The sequence below is a fragment of the Theileria equi genome, chromosome 1, assembly GCF_000342415.1.
Source record: "Theileria equi strain WA chromosome 1, complete sequence".
Classification (NCBI taxonomy): Eukaryota; Apicomplexa; class Aconoidasida; order Piroplasmida; family Theileriidae; genus Theileria; species Theileria equi.
In genome coordinates, this window is record NC_021366.1 from 1,159,470 (window position 1) to 1,174,554 (window position 15,085).

Consider the following 15,085-nt stretch of genomic DNA (forward strand, 5'->3'; position numbering starts at 1 on the left):
CGAGTTCAAGACCTTCGAGAAGGAAGGGAACGAGTGGAAACTCAAGGCTCACAGACAAACGCCTCAAATGGGTCTCAAAATGTGGAAGAAAATAAACCATCGCAAGAATAGGAAAACAGCAGACTGGACGCAGAAATTCCCTCGGCTCCAGCTAAAGACAGCGGTGACCCCGAGGGTGTCTGGGATCCGAGTAGCGGCGACTCCACAACCAGAGATTCGGCGTAATCGCAAATTTATTTTTAATCAACGATATCCATCAATTGGGGAACATAAAGGCCAGGCAAATCCCGTGGAGGCTGGGCCGATCCTTGCAACTCGATGTGGAAGGATAGACGCTAATCACAAAGCGTAACCCACACTTGTAACTTTAGTAAAAATTTTTAATCTTCGACTTTCCGTCCATAGTATGCGTCTGGGAGCCCCGGAAATCAGATCTAGACAGCGGGTGTATGCAGTTGTGCTGTAGGAGCCGGGTTACTCGATACTTTAAGCAAAGCTTTTAATCATTGAAGAAAGACCAAGTCCCGTGATAAAATTCACAGGAATCAATGTAGTTTTATTGTTTTAACGCCGTCCAGAAATTTAAAACATTCTCGGCCTAATCTCTGTAGTTTTAGTATTTAAGCTCGCAAAATAACGCGTCTTTTGAGCATAACATCATCTGTCTTATACCTCTGAACGAAATTACCGCGAAAGTCGCCCTGCCGTTGCATTTTGGAGAAACATACCATCACCGACTCGTGATTCTCTGTCCTTCCGGCTCATTCTTTAGGTTTAGACCGCCTTTACTTGAAGATGGCTGTGGATGGAAGTGACAAGTAGCACGACCGCCAGTGTTTGAGCTCACGCACATCACCGGTACTGATGAAGGAACAAAGTAGACGTATCGAACGGTAAAGTTGCAAAAGGTTTGATTGAGGACATTTATAAGCAACGGAATTGCATAAATTTGCGTTCACAAGTGTTGCTGAGAACGTTATTCCTGGCTATTCACGCATCAAGACAAGCGAAATAAAAGACAAGGAACACTGAATATAACAAAACAAGGTCTTATACGCGGAACCTTGTCTATGAGATTGTCTTTTGATGCATGAATTACCACGGTATTCATGGGGATCAAAACTCTTCCTCTGAATTCGTAGGCCAGGGATACCAAAGTTATACATTCTTTACTACTGGTATTGTCATTGGAATTGCGTCACTGCTCCAGGTGTTTTCTGCGGAAGCATTCCTCTTGGTTTCCGCATTCTTCCTGGGTTGTCTCTACGTGACTTGTTCAATTTCTAATATTCGGTTTATATTTAATTGATTCTGCTTGATTTAAATTCGTTTTGCCTATAATTTGGCAAATGCATTGAGTCAAGTAGAGGATATGCCACTGGGACCGAAATCTTACCAACGGATTGACCGAAAACGAGATTCTCCACTACTAGTTGAAATTACAGGTGTATATTAGGGAATTAAACTTGGGTTGAAGCAAGAATACAAATTTACTTGCAAGGTACACGATTTTGGATTTTCAGCTATTGTCTCATTTGGACATCTTGGCATTTTCTAGCAACAAATTACCTACCCCGTACGTACCGGATTGTTATTAGTTCCTACCCTTGTAGACACTACAGTTTCCTGTAGGTTTGGGGATAATCAGAACAGGCCTTTATAAATAAGATTTTTTGATTAGATTCAGGTAGGCATTGCCCTTCAACTAGGGATAACGTAGACCTGTTGTCAGCTACATCACTTGTTGATATTAATGTTGGATTTGTGACACCTTTTATCGTTTCAGCTCGTGAAGTTGAGATTTCACTCGCTGCAGTTTGCATTCCGACGTTGTCGTCCCCTATTGTTTTATTCAGGTGTGATGACTTCCTCTGGAGGTTCCCTCGGCTTAACAACGAGCCTAAAGGAGACCTTTCCTCGGAAATCATTGTTTACGTTGCCGAATTTTGGATTTTAATGGTTACTCCCCGACCCTCTGGTCGTTTACGTGTCCTGAGTCCTTCTTTGGAGTCAGAATACAATGTTCCTTTTAGATTTAACCATTTATCGATGCCTGTGCCGTTTAACTTTTTGGGATAACCGTGAAAATGGCCATTGCCTTTATCTCTATCGGAATGGACTTCCAATGCTTATTCATCGTAGTTAAAGAGCCTAAGATGATATATTTTAGAGAATATATCTCTAAAATAAGAAATATCTAACAATCGATATTTTCACCAAAAGATTTCGACTCCATTTTCTAGTATTTAAAGTCTGGTAAGTTTTTCCTACTCTTCTTCCTTCATCTAATATTCACTTGGTGATGTTTGCAAAGTTGGAGGTCAGCTCTCCATGTTTGTTGTTCTTACTGTGTCACGAAATACATTTCTTTACACCCTAAAACTCCCTGATACATATAATGGAATCTCGTGTATGCACATCGAATACTGCTAATGCAGATGCACATTTTTGCGGTAGTAATGCATATCCGGATACTCATGCACAGAGTTCAGTGCGAATCGTCTACATGAATTTACGTTGATACGAAGCTTCATTAATGTTTTTAGGATCAAAATCAAAGCTCAGTTTGGTCTTTTTAATCGACTGTTTTACTCTAAGTTGAGATCCTTTTCTTCACCCCATTCCATGTTTTTTCACTGAACTTATGTGACCGTTTTAACGTGCTCTGCTTTAAAACAGGGCCTTAAAGATGAATGTAGTCGTAGTATTACTAATTGTCTGCGGCTACTTTGGGTCTTTTTGTGCCAAAAACCTTGGACAAGGCTCCAAAGTACAGCCTGCAGTTCAATCCAATTTTGAGGCCAAAGATGCCGTTCTTGATATTTCAAAGATAGATGATGAAAAAATCGATACTATCATCCAAAAACCTTATAAATTGATAAAGAGTACACACTTTGCCAAAAATGGCTATAGAATATCCTCCGTGGTGGAGGGAAAATTATCTGTATGGAAACGTGAACAGTTCGACTGCGACTACATTATTGTAATTAGACGTAAAAAGGGGAAAAAGGGTTCTAGAAGCACTAACTCTAGGCTGATTGCTGTTTATCTAAAAGACGATGAAGGGAAAAAGATTGAATTGCATTTTGAAAAACCAGGATCTGTGTGGAAATCTGTAGATAAGGAAGATTTTTATGATAAATTCCACAGAATGGTAACCTTAAGTTCAACTTTGACTTCTGTTGTCTTGAGCCTAACTGGGTACAATAGCCGATATCTTTTCTACTCTACGAATTCACCTGACTTCCCTTTTGCTGTCTACGCACCAAATGTAGGCTATCGCATTACAAAGGTGATATATCACACCGCTTTAGGACATAGGGATAATGACTTTCATTATGTGTGGAAGAAAGGTACAGGTGAAAGGTGTGTATACGCTTCATTTTATCCTAGGGAAAATCATAAGGTAGGATATCTCCTCATAGAAACTGAGGATGGTAGTATAAAAGAAAAGTTTTATATCAAGGGAAGATCTTGGGGTTGGAATAGTACAAACAAGGAAACGTATATTGAGAAGCTAAAAGAGGCTGGGTTTGACTCCTCAACATTTGATAATAGGATTGTGCTCAATGTTAATGAACCAACTGAAACCCACTATTATAAACATCCATATATGGGTAATGATTCGGATATGACTTTATATACCGTTCTTCCTGGGCTACGTTTGACCAAGATAGTAGATGATGATAAACAGGTAATTTGGGCTTCAGAAAAAGGAAGCTACTGTGTATTCATCAGTATCTTTACATCCAAGGGATCGCCCCGTTCATTTTACATGTTGGTTACTGATGAGGAACATAACCGTGATTCTTTATACTATGCAAAGAAAGAAGATGGTGTTTGGATTAGAATTGATAGGTATGCCTATTATTCTATGTTTTATCATCCAGAGCCATCGGTATATACGCACAGAAACAAGAACCTTATTGATGATAAAGGTAATCGCAAAGTTGTAATGAGTAGTTTTAGGAACAAGGATGGTCTAAAGATTGCAACGTATGCCTCTAGAGTAGAGAATGCTAAAGCGGACGTCATTCTCATTCACGGTGTTCGTTCGTATTTTGCATCTGAATTTGGTTCAATTGCTATAGATTGGAATTATAAAAATTTGGATTTTCCGCTATTTCCGGATGTCCACAAATTTACAAAGGAACATTTTTTGTTTGATCATGATATGAGCCATGGTTTAAATTATGCAGAGACCTACAGGGATGTATTTGACTACAAGCCATATGAAGGCCAGGATGCCTTTGAGATGATGCCTAGGTGTGAATATATCGGTAGTGGAATAAAATTTTTAAATGACATTGGGTATAATGTATATGGCTATGATCTTCAATCGCATGGCTTCTCTGAAGGATTCAAACCATATCGCAGATGTCATGTGAAAGCGTATGATGATTATCATTTTGATGCTATACAGTTTGTCAGTATAGTGAAGAGAGGTAAATTTGATGACACAAGTGAAAAGTGGGATGAAGAACTATTATACACGGACTTTCCTAACAGGCGAAAGGTATTCTTTTGGGGAAACTCCATGGGTGGTAATATTACCATGAGGGCCGTCCAGGAATTCTACAAGCGTGCAAAGAATCAAAATGATAAACTTGTAGACGGTGTTATCGGTACATCTCCCATGTTGAATATCGATACAAATCTAGACACGTGGTATAAGCAATGGGGAATGCATATCATCAGATTCCAGACATGGTGCCATCCTGATCGTATAGATTATTATCAACCCTTTATCGATTATGCAGAGTCTTTCGACCTATTTTTCAGGTTCAGGGACCCTCTGTTTTTCTTCAAGAAGACCACATTCAGATCATTGTACGCTCTCTTTGAGGGGTCCTGGGATGTAAACAAGGAAGAAAATCTGAAATACTATCCAAAGGACCTCCCAACTCTATTTATCAACTCTAAAAAGGACGTGATCTGCTCCATAGTTGGTCCGTACAACATGATGGAGAGATATCTGACCAGGGAGACTACAAAACTAGTGGCGCTCGAGGGAGCTACGCACTACCTCGCGGTCGCTCAGGCGTTCGTAAACTCAGCGCCACACTTTGCTTCTTGGCTTACTGAAAACACCAGTGTAAGAGACGAGTTGTAATACACAAACACTCGCCGTCCCGCTAACACTCCGGGAATGTCAAGCTGTTTATAATAGCTGAAATATAGTGTATATGTTAGACATTACTTATTGTAGTTGCTTTAAAATGATCCGATTACGCCGCTAACTTTAGCTGCTCCTGTTTGTATTTGTAGTACCTCGAGAACTGAATGCCCTGGACGGTGGAATTGCACAAGTGGCAGCTGAACAGGAGCAGGTTCCTGGGCTTTACAGCCAGTGCAAATCTCATGAACAGAATGCTGTAAAAACACAAAACGCCAGTCATTCGCCCTGAAATACGCTCGGGCTCCTTCCTTATCTCACTCAGGCCCGCGACGACGAACCCCCAGTTCGCGACTGGCCCCCAAAAGTGGGTGGTGAAGAAGTATTTGTTGATCTTCATATATGATACACGTGTACTGAGAGCTTCCCGAGCAACGGCCACTGGGCCATCCCCATACGAGTCCAGGAATCCTCCCTGCCAGTTGGTGTGTACTTGTGGCTATATTGCAGTCGTTTGTGCATTTCATGCGGTGAAAAATCCTCCTACCACCTTAGCTGTGGGAATGTGAGCGAATTGGCTATAAAACAGCCTTCCTTTCGATGTTACACATTTGGTCGTCGACAACGTTTGAAAAGGTCTGGAGAGCGGAAAGGTACAATCCACCCGCGCTGTTGGAGTATAGAGCCAGTGTAAGGTTCAGAAATAAGCTTATCCAGTCGATGGTGTGCGGTAGATAGCTCTTTATCTCGTCTATAATGTGTGCGACTGTGACAAGGTAGTCCACTTTATGCAGCCCATTCTTCCTGATTATCCGTGGCATGTTGTAGGTTATTGCACATAACTCCCTGTATACTTGCGAATTCAGAATCTCTGCCTTGAACTCCGAGGGAGAGACCAAGTTAGTAATGTTGAGGAGGTTGTCTATGGACCTCATCTTTAGAGAATCAACGAGGTTAAAGATGATGCTAAAAACCAAAAAGTTAACCACCAGTTTGCTAACGAGCTTTGATGTTTGGGGGCTGATTAAAAACGATGCGGTGTTCCAGTTGTGTGAAAATAGGACATAGTGAATGTAGCTCAAAAGGGCTAGTCTCAGAGTAACCAAGGATCTCACTGTCCATCTCGCGTATAAATTCTCGCTAGTATCGATGGAAAATGTGTCGGAATAAAGATTGAGCCTCAAAAGTATCCTAAAAACCAAGTCCAGTATGCACACCAAATGTGCAGCCTTTGTATACTCCTCCATTTTGTAGCGAAATTCACCCTGAAACGCCCAGTTTGAGCGCATGTATTCGTAAATAAACTCCGAGTATCCGACTAGAGAGACAAATACCGAGATGGATGAACCGAGAATGGTGTACGATAGTGCTTCCTTAAGTTGCGATTCTGAGAGTAGCGACTGTGAAAAGACTAGCTTGATGATTCTTCCAATGTGCGAAAACATGCTGAGTGTGCTCCTTTCGGGGAGACACGGTATTATGGAACATAGCTGCGCATTCCCAGGCTTTGAATAAATGGTCCCTTTGGACGCACGCTTGGCTGCTTTTTGCAGACTAACATTCTCGTTAGGTGTGGAGTTTCCAGGGAGATCTAAACGAGAAGGATGACAGCGTAAATATCGACGTACCTGCGGAATCTCCTAGGCAAATGTTCCTATTCCTAGCACCTGTAGACATGCTCCTGCCATCTTCCTCGAACTTCCTCTCACTTCCGGGGTCCCTGTACGACATTACTAGCCCCTGTGCGTTGCGTATCTCTAGGAGGAAAACTTACGCCGGTAGGCCTCGGGTGTATAAGCCTGGAAGAAGCCAGGGGTACAAGGAAGTAGGCTACCAGAAGAAGTACCAGATGCATCATTCAGACTACCATTACAATGGGATCTTTGTGCGATACGCAAATCTTCTGTCCGTTCACACAGACGAGTGGAATCCAAGGTAAACGAGTGCGTTGTGCAGCCTGGTCACCAGTACATTGTCAATCCGTTTGTGCCAGGGGATTTTTACTCTAAATGTGTAGTGATTCTCGCCCCTTTTCCGGGGATTGGGACAATCGCTCCCCATGGAGTGCCAGAGGCCACAGTCACTCGACATTTTTCAGTTTAAACGGACCGTCAGTTTTAATCGCAAATATTTCCAAAGGCAGAGCGGAGGGTAGTGCCTTGAACACGAGTTTGTGGACCATTTATGCTATCGACGTCAGTAGGCCTCTAGACGGCAGAGCGCTGGATAAGAGCAAGTTGATGGTACATTAAGAGACTGAATAAGCGGAAATGTCGGCTCTGGGAATGCCTCCGCACCTCCTGGTGCTTTTTCAGGCCCGTCCTCCACTCGAGTACGTTGAGCCCATGCCGGAGAAACCAAAGCGCAAGATCGACGGCCTATCGGATTTCACATCCTTCCTAACAAAGGACGAAGAACGACCGCAGGTGGTACCGTTTGAAACCCCCAAGATGAGGAGGGACAGAAAGAAGAGGAAGAGGCTCACAGAGCATATGCAGGACCTGAAAAAGAGGATTGAAAAGTACGATCCGAACTACGACCCCCGTTTAGCTCGCGGCTCTTCTACGCCGTTCCTCACACATGACCCTTACAAGACTTTGTTCGTCTCAAATATCGCATACGAGGTCACAGAACGACAGCTGTGGAAAGAGTTTGAAGTTTACGGCAGGATCCGTCGCATAAGAATGATATACGATCAAGACAACAAGCCGAGAGGCTATGCTTTCATCGAATTCGACTCCGAGAGGGACATGGTCGCCGCCTACAAGAGGGCAGACGGCAGGAAAATCTCCGGCAGGAGAGTAGTTGTGGACGTTGAGAGAGCGAGAACCGTCGAGGGTTGGCTCCCGAGGAGACTGGGAGGAGGAAAGGGTCCGTCCAGAGGGGCTCCGCCAAAGTTCTACGACGGAAAGCCTCTGAACCCAGACGCTAACTAAATTCATTCCTGTAACTTGTAGCTAAGTACTCATATCTGCGCACAGTGGCTGGTAGAGTGCCTCCAGAGGTCACTAAATATGTACTATGAGCCTCTAGACCTCAACCTTTATCTGGAGAAGGAGGCTGGATATATCGGCAGAGATTGCTCCACAAATAACGAAATTTGTGAGATTAAACTCGTCAAAAGGACAAGGGTCTCACCAACTGCCCATCTGTTTGTCTTTGGCTACCCTCAAGAGATCAAAGGCGCCGTTGAAGTCGGTGCTTTTGGGCATTTTCTATTCTCTGGACATCTTTTAGAGTCGGCGACCCCGGGGTTCTGGTTAGTTTTCATTCTGGCGCCAGCGTCTCGTTTTGCTCCCGTCTAGTCTGCGATTCCTGCTTGATGCAGAGCTGCTGACGTCACACATTTGCTATTCATCCCATAAAACTCTACAGGAACGCGGTAAAGCTGGAAAATGGCGAAAAGGAGGTGAAGCGAAAGTACACGCCAATTTACATTGATGCTGCAAAGAGACAAATACACTTTCTCATTCGAATATACGGTCCGTGTGAAGAGTTCCCAGACGGTGGCAAATTTACAAGGTTTCTGGACAAACTAGAGGTCCAGGATAGCCTCAAAGTGATACCCTGGAAGCCAAAGTACAGGCTCGTTGAAGAGGCTGTGATTAGGGTGCTGGGAAGACGTCTTGAATACAAAGTTCTGAATCTAATAGCCGCTGGTACAGGGATAACACCTTTTGTTAGACTACTAACACACTACCAAAATACACCTGTGTCTGTTAATCTCATATACTGCAATCGGTCCATTGAGGAGATTATGCTAAAGGAGCTTTTCGATACTTTGACCTGCTCCAATTCAAACATAAGAGTCAGATATCTCGTCTATTCACGCAAAGACTACTCTGAATCTGGAAGCATTGCGGATTCACCCAGCATTTCAAGGTGCATTATAAACAAGGAGATAATTTCAGAGGTCCTGGAAGTGGCTGAAAAATCCGTAACTTTATACTGTGGACCTCCAAAGTTTTGTGATTTAGTCAAAGAGCTGCTCGCCAGTTTAAACTTTACAAACTCCCACGTAATATAAAATGAGTAGACTAACAAAGTGCATTGTAAAATCCACCGTCTTGGCAAAGCTCGTCAAACTGCGTCTCTCTCAGCATATTCTACATGACGGTGTAGATAACTCCAAAAGGAGCCTAGAGGTCGCTGTTAGAGCTGCAAGTTTGCTCTCAAGGATTGTTCCTGTACTAAAAATCGCACAATCACTTGCAAATAAACCAGTCTTGTCATCGACAGGTATGTTTTTCTATGGAAGCAACGCTGTTAATAGGTACAAGCGTAAATAGTAAACTGGGTACCACGAGATTCCACAACAGAGAGGAAAACGTCTGGAGACTATTAAAGCCAGGATTCGAAAAGGAAACCAAACATCTCAAGTGGAGAAAATAATCGCACAATTATACATATTGGCATCTATTTGTCACGCCAAGGAGATAACTTTTCAATGACAAGCTGTGGAAATTTATTCATTCGTTTGTCTTGTCGAGTTGTTCCTACTTTATCCTTTCTATAAGGTGTTACATGATTGCTAATCAATTTCAATGACGCTCCAAAGATGGTGAAAGGATTATGTTAGAATCTCATATACCATACCAGTGTCTGGAGGAGAGGTGACCTGAGATGCCACGAATGTGATGGCAAAGTGTTAGACCAGATATGGCAATTTTCATGGGTTAATTCCGGATTGCAGCCACACAACCTCCATCCAGTGAATCCATTGGTTATGTTCTGGAGAGAGTTGTGGTGAACCATTGACTGAGTAGTACCTATAGACGTATACATAAGCAAAATAGACAGGGATAATGATGTATAAATGTACTTTTGGATAGTAGGTCAAGGCTGGGTGTGTCTACAAACCGGAAGGTGACCATTACTCTTCCTGTGAGTCTGTCCACTTTGGAGTAGTAGGGACTCTCTCTGGAACACTCCTGAGAGACAAAAGACCACGTATTTTCATCGGTACTGATGCCGTGTCTAGTTGCCAGAGTACTAGTGAATTAGAGAGTAAACTCTAGTTGTCTTAAGCACCGGTGGGGCTGTTGAATTCTTCATCTTCTTCCTACAGTAAACACTTTAACTCTGGAAGTATGTCGTCTGATAGTATCTTTACTTGACATTTGTGATGGAAGTCTCCGAGGGGGTTGGAGTGCTGTGCCTTTAGTTCTTCCTCCACCAAGGCTTTTGCGTTCCGCCGAGATGAACCTTACGAGCATCTGGCTAGGAGAGGACATTACGGAGCCAGAACACCGTTTACTGCGGTTACGCCATAGTTGTTGAAGATGTTGTGGAGTTCCGGAGTGAGGAAGTTGTCTTCCGGGTTGAGGACTCTTCCTGCACTGGAACCTGCGAAGGACCTGGAGACGAGGCGGATGATCGACAAATACCACAGGTACATGTTCTTCTTCATAGGGTTTGCATTGGCGGCTAATCTGAACACGAGTCTTCTCACTGAGACTCTGTTTGAGTGTGACAACTTTGCTAACAAGTGCAACTTTTCCTACTTTGCGTCTGGGTTGGCTGCATTCCTACTCGCCTCCTTCACACTGCATTTGGACTTCAAATCCATGTTGGTATTCGGATGGTTGTTTGTGCCACTCCAGATATCACTGGTGTTGATTGGAGTGTTTGGAGAAGGTGTCGGAGCTCGCAATGCGTTCATCATTTGCTACGCAGTTTACGGCGCACTGGAAGGATTCACTCTCAAGTCGTGTACATTCGTCATATCGAGGTTCTTTCTGAACTCCACAATCTCCATTTTGTCTGCTGGTTACCCGGCCTCTGACATTGTCCTGGGTTGTTTTCAGTACCTGGTGGAGCATTTGGTGGGTTTGGAGACCACGTCCAGCATCAGACTCTGTTTGGCCTTGTGTCACTTGTTCCAAACGGTACTCACCATCATAGGGTTGATCTGGGCCACTGTATTGTACTTCAAGTACAGTTCCAGAGGTTCAGAGGAGAGTGTTGTCAGTACCCGGGGCGAGTTCTCGAGGTTCACTCAGTTTCTGAGAGTGGCGTCTCACATCAGGTTTTACTACTCAAGGGTGATGTTATTTGGACTGACAAGCTTCATAGTTGCATTTTTCTTTCCCTGTTTGATCCCCTTCCTCTTTGACATCTCTCACACTGCAAAGTTGGTGATATCTCTGACATTCACCTTGATGGACGTTATCGGCATTTTATACTCATCCACTGTTGATGAGACGGTAGACCCGTCTGGCAGGAAGGAGTCTCAGTCCCACATCTCGTTTTTGTTTTTCAGGGACCTCCACCTGTACGTTGCAGGTGTCCTTGCTCTGGCGACCTGTGCATTCACACTGTGGGCCAGATGCCAGGGTGACTATGAGTTTGTGAAGTCCGCAGAAGCGATCTTCTTCATCACAGTGGTTACGTGTTTTGTCGACGGCTACTTGTATGGAAGGGCACTCAATGGGTGCAACCCTATTCTAGAGTACTACAACATTCAGGTCGACGAGGAGGGCAACAAGATAGTTTCAGACGAGATCATCGAGATGAACAACACTGTAAACGACGTCTCGATGGTGTTGGAATACGTCTTTACGGCGGTCTCACTCTGTGCCTCTAACGTGACTGAGGAACTCATCCTCAATATTATAGCTCAGACCGCTTAAATGCGGTAGATATTCACTCGAATACTCAGCAAAGACTGATTTCAAACATTTAATTGTCGGCAAAGGCTAACTTTAAACTCTAATTCAGCAAAGGCCTATTTCCAATCCTGTAAACCGCAGTAAAACCTGCCAGGCTTCTAAAATGAAGTCATGAGTTATTTTGAACTCTGTAATATCTAGCAAAAATCTATTTTTAATCACGTAAAGTTTGCTTAGCTTCTAAAAATGAAGCGGAATCTGATAAATTCATCCATACACGAATACATGCACAGGTAAAACGTTTAGAAACTCGTAAACCATTTGTCCAAATGCGAATCCTATAGTGGACTCGGAGAAGTTCTTTATTTCATTCCATCCAGCATGTATGTTCTAGGTGAAACGGATGGTAACTGTTCAATGCGCTCTGCTCCATTCATGGGATCATCTCCAAACTGTAAACCTGGGGATATTTTACTGAAATCTGGAAATAAAAGTATTGGAAGCTATCCAAAGAGTACATTCCTAGATTTTTGATTAGATTCTCTTATGCATGCAACAAAATCTGGGACGTCACAAACTTACCTTTTGGTAGAGAGAAAGAAACCCTACACCAAGGGCAGTCTAATTTAATGTTTGAAGTTTAAAACCCTTGTGCTCTGTTAACACGATTAAAACTGCTTAATAGGTTGAAAATTGAGTTGAATAACAATGGTTCTAACTGTAGAGATAGAGAAAAAACGTCCAGATGCTGTTGAAGCTGGAAAATTTTATCGAGATAGTTCCGGACTTAATGTGCGCAAAGGTCCAGTTTGTACAAAATACGAATATTACCAACAGTTCTACCACTCTATTACCTATATTAAAAAAGTCACATACGACAATAAAGATCTCAATTTTCATGATGATAAAGGAAAAGCTAAATCGCTTGAAAGTGGTGTAACCGATGTGGTCACGTATTACAACAAAACTTACGATAACTATCCAGAGAATGTCATGAGACCTCTCCTCTTGAGGGTTAAGGATGCTTGGGAACATGGTTATGTATGGTATGAAAACATGGGTAAGAACGGAGATAACCTGTCATGGAGGCAAATTCCTAAAAAGATGACACATCATTTTCCCACAGATGATCCTGGTAATTGTACTAAGGATTTGGAAAAGAAGTTGAATGACCTCACTTGTCAACTCTATAATCTCCATCGTGTTGATATTAAGTGTGATGAAGGTACTCACTATTGTCCACTTTGCCACGGTGAAGATACCAAAGTCACAGTTTCTAGGACAAGCTTTGCTAATGGATATACAGAGTACAAACACAAGTATAAATCTAACATTAAAACTGCTACATATGATGATGAGATCCTTGTTTACAAAAACTCCACCAGTGAGGAGTATAAACCATTCGATCTTCGTATATTCGCTCCTAATCTTACAGTTTACTACTGGAATGAGGACAAAGATCGTAAAAGGCCATTGATGATGCAAATGCCTAATAAAGGTAACACTAAAGCTAAAGATACAGCAGCTCATTTTGTAAACGAGTATATCCAGGGAGACAACACTAGATGGAGGTTTTTTACCCTTATAGAAAGTCTAAAACCACTCAAAGACGAGCCCCTAGAAAAGGAACTGGAAAAACTTAAATGTCAACTCATCCGTCCGGTAGTAATAGATCTTTCCTCGCAAGAAGGATATGTAAACAAGGGAAGTGTGGACCCCAAAGGGAAAATAGAGGTCAAAAACTACCCAATCAATCTATCATCTAAATACACAGCCAAAGTACACACCTATGGAGAAGGTACTTTCACCGTAACAGGCCTTAATATTGGAGATGAAGAACAAAAACTTTATGGATTAACAAAGGGTGAGGTTGTTACATCCGTATGGGATGTTAAAAGTGTTATTGTATTTTTTGCTGAATCTTGCAGTGGTTCAAATGACCCAATTCTGGTATACTTTGATGTTTTAAAGGGAGGAATGTGGTATGAAAATACAGGACATAATAATGAATGGCGAGAAGAAACTACTCTGAAGAGAAGCGCTCCAGGTGACTCCGATAAAGAGGAGATTGAAGAAGCTCTTTGTGGAATAGGAGGGAATTTAGAGGTAGATACAGAACCGGTTTCTGATGCCAGCCAACCTTCTGAAACCACCACTGAGGTTAAAACAGTTCCTCTTCCTACCTTTGTTACTCCTAGCGCTCCTGAAAAATCTACTGAAGAACCTGAGCCTACTGGGACAATTCCATCTGTAAAGGATACAGGAAATAAGACGGAAATTGTTCATGATGCCATGGTTACCGGAGCTGGTGTTAGTCTCAGTCTATGGAGGGATCAAACTATAATCTTGGTCATGTGCACAGCGCTGATGATTTTTATGTATAGTAGGCTAACTGAGCATTTTAGATACTTCTATAGGAGACTCACATCTAGATACGTTCTTCTTTGATGGGATGAGTCGTTAGAAGGACGTCAAGAGCTCTTGTCTTTCTTTCGTCGCTATGACTTCACGATCCAGACCCCACTAAAATGTGCATGCTCAACTAATGGTAGTCTCTTTACATTCACAGACATAATGATGAGTGCTACCTGTCTATAGTCCATCAAGTTTGCTAGTATATGTCCTCCTAGGATCTGAGCAAAGGCCTATAATGGAGTCATTGTCAAGAGCCAGAGGAACGACTATTTGATGAGGGCACAATATCTTTAGTACCGGGAACTTAACGGATTATTCTACGTCTGATCCACAATTTGCATTGGAAAACTTCCATCTTGGGATAATGAAGTCGCCGTTTAACCAGTTAGTCTCTATAAGAAGAAAGCAAAGAGTCACCCATAACTCATCACTTCGACATTTTCACACCTAAAGAGACTACCATTTTATCATAAGATAGCCTAAACACTCAAAATACAAATAATTTTGATCTCTTGAGGTCTGACAAGAGATAGTGAAGAGTCTACTACTCCATCCACGGCACTCTAGATGATTTATGACGCACTAATGCATACATGAAATTATGACTGAAACGTTTACAAAACAACTTACTCTTTTAAATTTTTAGATCAACCACATCTACCCTACTCTGGAAGAATCCTGACTTTCTGTCTTGTCATGTGCCACAGAGTGAACCTTGTGCATGCACCAGTAATACACACATCTACGTCTCTGCTGGTCCCACGTAGATGTTAAATTTTATATTGCATACCAAAATCTCCGGGATCTCTATTTTACTGTTGTACGTTTTCTGTACTTGAATTTTTGGAAATTTCGGCACGAGTATTTGTAAGGATATGTGTGATGGGATTGACCTCACTTTTTTTCTCTATTTGTATCTATCAACTCTGTCGATGCGGAAATG

General features: G+C 42.4%; 7 protein-coding genes across 7 annotated transcripts; 6 read left to right on the plus strand and 1 right to left on the minus strand.

Annotated features, from left to right (window-relative positions):
• Positions 1-2,689: 2,689 nt before the first annotated feature.
• On the plus strand, positions 2,690-5,113 carry BEWA_023260 (hypothetical protein; the record flags this gene model as incomplete). Its single annotated transcript, XM_004829086.1, has 1 exon — positions 2,690-5,113. The coding sequence occupies one exon, from the start codon at positions 2,690-2,692 to the stop codon at positions 5,111-5,113; it is 2,424 nt and encodes an 807-aa protein (XP_004829143.1).
• Positions 5,114-5,694: 581 nt separating this feature from the next.
• Positions 5,695-6,561, minus strand: BEWA_023270 (hypothetical protein; the record flags this gene model as incomplete). The annotated part of the gene is made up of 1 exon (XM_004829087.1): positions 5,695-6,561. The coding sequence occupies one exon, from the start codon at positions 6,559-6,561 to the stop codon at positions 5,695-5,697; it is 867 nt and encodes a 288-aa protein (XP_004829144.1).
• Positions 6,562-7,211: 650 nt separating this feature from the next.
• Positions 7,212-8,052, plus strand: BEWA_023280 (U1 small nuclear ribonucleoprotein 70 kDa, putative; the record flags this gene model as incomplete). The annotated part of the gene is made up of 1 exon (XM_004829088.1): positions 7,212-8,052. Exon 1 carries the CDS (start codon positions 7,387-7,389, stop codon positions 8,050-8,052), a length of 666 nt encoding a protein of 221 aa, XP_004829145.1. The 5' UTR covers positions 7,212-7,386.
• A 78-nt stretch (positions 8,053-8,130) lies between these two features.
• BEWA_023290 (NADH-cytochrome B5 reductase, putative) lies at positions 8,131-9,143 on the plus strand (the record flags this gene model as incomplete). The annotated part of the gene is made up of 2 exons (XM_004829089.1): positions 8,131-8,375; positions 8,492-9,143. 2 exons carry the CDS (start codon positions 8,131-8,133, stop codon positions 9,141-9,143), a joined length of 897 nt encoding a protein of 298 aa, XP_004829146.1.
• Position 9,144: 1 nt separating this feature from the next.
• Positions 9,145-9,508, plus strand: BEWA_023300 (hypothetical protein; the record flags this gene model as incomplete). Its single annotated transcript, XM_004829090.1, has 2 exons — positions 9,145-9,355; positions 9,390-9,508. 2 exons carry the CDS (start codon positions 9,145-9,147, stop codon positions 9,506-9,508), a joined length of 330 nt encoding a protein of 109 aa, XP_004829147.1.
• An 890-nt stretch (positions 9,509-10,398) lies between these two features.
• On the plus strand, positions 10,399-11,748 carry BEWA_023310 (hypothetical protein; the record flags this gene model as incomplete). Its single annotated transcript, XM_004829091.1, has 1 exon — positions 10,399-11,748. One exon carries the CDS (start codon positions 10,399-10,401, stop codon positions 11,746-11,748), a length of 1,350 nt encoding a protein of 449 aa, XP_004829148.1.
• Positions 11,749-12,435: 687 nt separating this feature from the next.
• On the plus strand, positions 12,436-14,175 carry BEWA_023320 (hypothetical protein; the record flags this gene model as incomplete). The annotated part of the gene is made up of 1 exon (XM_004829092.1): positions 12,436-14,175. One exon carries the CDS (start codon positions 12,436-12,438, stop codon positions 14,173-14,175), a length of 1,740 nt encoding a protein of 579 aa, XP_004829149.1.
• Positions 14,176-15,085: the final 910 nt, after the last annotated feature.